This window comes from Gadus chalcogrammus, chromosome 14, assembly GCF_026213295.1.
Source record: "Gadus chalcogrammus isolate NIFS_2021 chromosome 14, NIFS_Gcha_1.0, whole genome shotgun sequence".
Taxonomy (NCBI): domain Eukaryota; kingdom Metazoa; phylum Chordata; class Actinopteri; order Gadiformes; family Gadidae; genus Gadus; species Gadus chalcogrammus.
The window spans coordinates 25,346,358-25,352,468 of NC_079425.1; the positions used below are offsets into that span (position 1 = coordinate 25,346,358).

General features: G+C 49.8%; 1 protein-coding gene across 1 annotated transcript; it reads right to left on the reverse strand.

The window, feature by feature from the left end:
- Window positions 1-4,053: 4,053 nt before the first annotated feature.
- On the reverse strand, window positions 4,054-4,971 carry LOC130402986 (uncharacterized). Its single transcript, XM_056607081.1, has one exon. The coding sequence runs from the start codon at window positions 4,969-4,971 to the stop codon at window positions 4,054-4,056; it is 918 nt and encodes a 305-aa protein (XP_056463056.1).
- Between the last annotated feature and the right edge of the window lie 1,140 nt (window positions 4,972-6,111).

The following is a 6,111-nucleotide window of genomic DNA, read 5'->3' on the forward strand; positions in this document are numbered from 1 at the left end:
GTATTGCCGTTCATTAATAAACAGTGTGCCCTCACACTTTAGCGGCCCCCCCACCTCCTCATTCTCTTGTGGCAATCACACAATCAATCACTGTCCCATTACTTGACGAGGCCCAGAGAGACGGAGTGAACAGAATAACGAGAACAATATTTTAGGAGGGGGGCGGGCGAGAGAGCGACGGCGTCTCCAGAAGGCTAGCACACGCGGGCGGAAAAAACATAGGCCCAGTAAATATTCAATTTAAAGGATTCCCAGATAAGAGGAGTTGAAAAATGGAGGCGGCACCCATTCTTCTAGATAAGAGCAGACGAAGCCATCTGGAGGCTGGCAGATAGCGAACTCCCTCAGCCTCCCCGAGACCTGCTCTCATCCACCGAGGCACCGGGCTGGTGACTATCTCAGGTTCAAAATGAATTGATTCACCCCATCTATGTAGGTATTGGCATTTCTTTGGGGGAGGGGGGGGGGGGGGACTTGTGGTTGAACTGGCCCTCGTTTTATCAGCAGGCCTTCGAGAATAATGGGTTGTTCTGGACGTGTGACTGGTGTTCAGATGGAACTGTGTGTGTGCTTCATTAAGGCGTGCTTGTGGTACTCCTCGTGTTTTTCGCTTATTCAAGCCGTCATTAAATAGCATTGTTCAATATGTTCACATTGAGTATACCAGGGTAACTCTTATACCGTCCAGGTAAAACATACTGCACTTAAAATACATCCCTAAAAACACATGAACGCACACTCACTTATACACCCAGGCACACATATATACACTCACACACACACACACACACACACACACACACACACACACACACACACACACACACACACACACACACACACACACACACACACACACACACACACACACACACACACACACCGCACACACAGACACACAGAATACACACATCCTTGTTAAAGGTGTCAGTTTAACTGTACACTTATATCAAATAGGGAAACACCTTCTTTACCTGTCCCCTGATCAGCTTATTAGCAAATTTAGCACCAATGTACTGATGTTGAAATCAGTACTGGTCTACTGGGCTTGGGCTCCTCTGATTCCAGAACATCAAGATTAAAAGGCAGCTTTCCCCATGTTTTCCACACGGCACGTCTACATACATGTAGTTAGTGCACAGGACACACTGAAAGAGACGAGATTGAAAATGTTAGTTTCTGAATCGAGCCCATTCTCTCCCCTGTATTCATGCATATGACCTACCTCATATTTAAAAAACAACCTTCTATTAACTTTTTCATGGAGTGGGGGAGAATTCAGTCTCAGCTGGTGAATAACCTTGTCCACTACATATTCGGCACCTTGTTCAGCACCCACCCCCCCCTTCGCTCTGCTATTCTGCGACAGCCACATTGGATTTAGCTGTGGGGGTAATGCTTTTGGCACTGTGTTTTATCTGACCCCTCAGTCAAAGGGCCTATTTTGCCATCCCTAATTTCACCGTCTGCATTTGTTCCAACACACTTTGGCACCCGAATAAAAAGAAAAGAAAGAAAGAAACACATAAGGGACACATTGATAAGGGACTCGGGTCGATGTGTAGATTTACCTATAGCTGCGCTATCTGTGTGACCTGCTCCCCTCGCTGTCGGTGCCTCAGGCTCCCTCTGGTGAAAGCTGTTAACGCAGTGATAGCAAACTGAATGATAACCTTCCACGCTGTTGAGGACGAACACTTTGTTCCATAGGTGTCTTATTGCTGTTGCAGCATTTCTGATGCACACCCCCTCTTCCCTCTCCTGTGTTTCGCTCTGATTCCTATAACTGAGCGTAGGTGAAACAGGTTCATCTCTGTGTTTGCCTTTCAACAATGAGGGACCGACTAAACCACTTTGCTGCTCGACACAAAATTGTATATTTATTCATTTGGATGATCCAGGCTCGCCGAGCATTAAATGGGGTTTACTTTATTTGATCTATCTGCTGTCGCTCTGCTGTGTACCTTGACATTCAAGTTGTTGGAGATGGTATGAAACGTGGATAAACAGGGGGAGAAATCATGCCAACGCCACACAGAGAGAGAGAGGGCTCGGTGGGGGATGAGGGGCTAATTTGAGTTCGTTTAGAAGTTTCACACTAAATTCTTCAGGGACGTCCCTGCTAAACCGCATATTTTTATTGAGTTGTTTAAAGAATTGTTACGGCGGTTAAGAATCCCTTTGATTCATTTACTTTATTAGGCAGAGCTGGGGCTTTGCAGATTTTCATTAAGATCAAGTGCGAAACGTTTCAGACAAGACTCAACTTTGGAAAAGGTTATTAGCCTGGGAGGACATGGTTAATTAAGCAGGAAAGCAAAAAAGAAGCAAAAAAGATAAGCATTCGTAGGTCTCCTTTGATAAAACTATTCTCCAGTGAACGGCTTCCAAGGATGAGTTATGTCTAGGGGTTACCGTTGGAGGTAATGTCTGAAATCTTTAATGCGCTGGACAAATTGCTATAACCCATGGATTATTATTCTTCATTTCCTTTTTTTCATGGCCCACAGAGAGAATGGAAATTCGACACTGCTTCCATAAATAACATACAGCATATACATTTTTGTAGGCTGTGACTGAGTAGGTTTATTTCACGGTGAGTAGGCATGCAGATTGGATAATCACATGTCACTTCTGTGCCAGGTTTCATTAATATCCATGCCTTTGTTGCTAATATTGGTTATTTGTCAAAGAAATGCATGACAGTGACTATGGAGACAATGCACTGCCACAGTGAGTGCCTTAGAACTCCAACCTGCTCAAAATGGAAAAATACAATGAAGGGTTCCAGTTGGCAGTACCCTAGGATTGGTAGTATCATTATTTTACCTTAACCTCAAACCTCACGTGTGATAGTTCAGACTGCATACACATTAATGCATACAAGTTCACAGTGTGTCATCTATAACCAGTTTGCTCACTAGTGGAACCCAAGTCCAGTGTGATAGACCCTGCATAAACAGATGTGTAACACTGGTCCAACATAAAAAAAATAACGGCAATATAGAAGAGATGTGATGAGCCAGTGAGCAGCGCGGTCGAAGGGGAGTGTAGATGTTGCCATGGGTTTCATATTTTTGCAGGCAAACGGGAGTGTGCAGTGCTGTCAACTCCAGTTTTAATCCTTTTCTTCACTTCCTGTGTGTGATGTTGTGTTGTTATCTTAATGATTATCTGTGGCGCTGCATCTGCCCCAGGCATTTCTGTCAACGGGGGCTGGTGTGGGGAGCCAGGGCTTATCACAGCACTGGTGTTAAATCAGCTCTGACTCCAGACAAATTTCCCCCACATCGCCCCTTATCAATGGATCTGCACACTGTGCTTTTATTTTTCCTCTCTTTATTTATTTATTCATTTTTCATTTCGATTTTTATATGCTGTTGTTTGACGTGTCGGACCCCAAAAAATAAAACACAATGCAGATCAAACGCTGTCTTCATTTTTTTTTACTTACGACGTTGGGGTATTCACAATTCCAACAGATAGCGTGTGCTGTTTTTAGCATTAGTCATAGCATGGATGGCTTTAAACATTTTACATATTCTTTCAGCTTGTTGGCCGTACCTTTTTATATTTTTAAAGGTCACAGTAGAAAAGTGATCTCAGTCAGAGTGATCTCAGTCCAAAGGTAAAGGGCTGACGGCATTCTGTCCTTAATCTTCTGGGGGATTAACGCGAGCGGTCATCCGTAACCGCGCAGAATTCATGGCTTTTCGTTACGTTGATCTAAAATGGACAGTCATTTTATTACAGAATCAACAGTGAAACAAGCATCATCATCGTTTTCTTTTCGGTTTCTCTCAGGAAGTAAGTAAACCTCGTCCTGCCGAGAACGGATCATTGTGAATGCTGTCCGCGTACAGAGGCGAGACTGAAAGTCCCCGGCGGACTGACCTCTGGTCGGAGGGGCGACTCCCCGAGTCTTTTCTTCCGGAGAGCGCCGTTCCGTCTCAGTAAGTGCTCTGATTGTCTGGCCACTGTGGCTGAGAGGAGGGCAGCGCCGACTCACCTCCTTCTCTCTCGTCTCTCTCCTCCGCTGCGGCTCGCCCCGGGTCAGCCACTCAGCGACGGGAGCACCACGCCGCCCCCCTCACCCAGACACGCCCTCTTACAGTCGGGGTACCCTCCGAACGCCGGCGGGCCCGCGGGTCTCTTGAAGGCCGCCAGCGGCTGGGGGTCCGCACCCTCTCGCTCCTCCCACAGAGCGCTCAGGGTCTCGGGGGGCTGGTAGCCGGGCTCCCGGGGGTCCAGGGGGTCTTTGGAGAGCAGGATGCTGATGGAGGGCACGGTCCGGTGCACGGTCATCTCTGACGCGCCGCCGTCGTGGCTCTCCCACACCTCCTTCACCCCCTTGTAGCGCAGCTTGGTCAGCTGGTGCAGCGATCCCACCTTCCTCTTCATGATCTCGGCACAAGTGATGGTCTTGGTGACGGCACGCCCTGACCCGGTGAAGACCACCTGCCTCAGGCCGCCGGTGCCCCCGGAGCCCGCGACGCCCCCGACACCCCTGTCCAGCTTCTCCCCCTGCATGCGGGCCATGGCGAACCCCATCAGGTTGCGGATCTTGCTGCCCTCCTTCACCCGCATCTCCAGCACCCCCGAGGCCAGGCCTGGGAAGGGGCTGGGGCTGTCCTCCTCGGTGCGGAGGATCTTCTTGAAGCCCCCCTGCCCCGGCTTGGGGGCGCTGGGTGGACCCGGTGCCGACGCTGAAGGCGGTGGAGGCGGAGGGGGCGGTGGTGGTGGTGGTGGGGGTGGTGCAGCAGTCGGTTTGGACAGGTGGAAAACATTGCTGCCCACAGAGGACTGAGCAGGGGTTTGATACACCGGAGTCTGGTAGCTGAGGCAGGACCCCGGGGGGCCTCCCACCTCCAGGTGGATCTGCCGGTTGAACTCGAGCCCCGGGTGGGGCCGGACCACTTCCCTGGGCAGGTAGTGGCTCTGGCCGCTCACCACTCCACAGCTGGTGAACATATCTCCTCTACTCAGTGTCCCGGTTTGCTCCCCCTTCAGTCACGTACCGCTCCGTACGGAGAGAGGATCAGGATCATTCGCCCATGGTGGTATTTAATTTTTTACACTTTTATACCCTTTTCCTTCCTACAGGCAACATCCACCACAAAGTTTGAAAGACTTTCGCATAAGCCCCGTTTAACGTTCTCCCCGAGAGCGCTATCAAGGGGCTCTTTGAAGCCGCTCCACGGTAAAAGCTGGACACTTGAGATAAAGCAGCCGGCTGGTGAATTCAAAACGCTGTGGCAAAGGAACCACACACAATGTTCTTTCTCTTAGAGAATCTGATTTGCTTATCCAGAGACGACTATTCACAAAACGTTCAGCAGACAGAAACAAAATGTAGAACTGAATAACGTTCTTTAACTGTGCCGTCCCTTCACACGCTGTATACTTAAACAACAGCAAACACGTTGTCGGTCACACTTCAAACTAACTTTTTTCAAAAAAGAAACTTAAAGGATAACCTTTGTGTTCAGTAGTGGCTGGTTCCTCCGTCAGCTGATCTCGGTCCGCCGGTGTGCAGAACTAACACGCTGAACTCTGACTCTGACCTCTGCCGATGATTTGCTCTCCCGGTTGCACAGCTTTGAACCTGTGGCTGGAAGTCATCCAGGGCTGGGCGGGGGGGGTGCGTGGCTCTCTGCTCCCCCTGTCCAGGCGTGGCCGTGGAGCTCCGTGCACCCTGCTACGTCTCTTTCCCCCGGGGAGATCTTGCCGCGTCGTCTCCCAGTGATGTTCTGGGAAGTCTGCTCTTTCCCCCACAAAGAGACGTGAGGGACAGGAGCCGCCCCACAAAAGCTCACAGGAGGAGTGTCTGTGGTTGAGGGGGAGCATGAGGGAGAGTGGAGACAGCCCTCTTAAAGGCGCAGGTCTTTCATCTTTCCGTCGAACTCCCCTCCCTCCCTCCCTCCACAGCTGAAACCTGCCTCCCTCAGAGCGGGGGAGGAGGGGCCCTCCCACGTGCCCCTTTAAGAGCCCGGGCGCAGACCCCCCCGGCAACTTTGTCAATCTCTTTAGAGGACGTTCCAGTGCATGTGTTCAATGTACATGACTGATTAAACCTGAGTTCTGGAATAGGGAGCCAGTCAACCTTTAAAA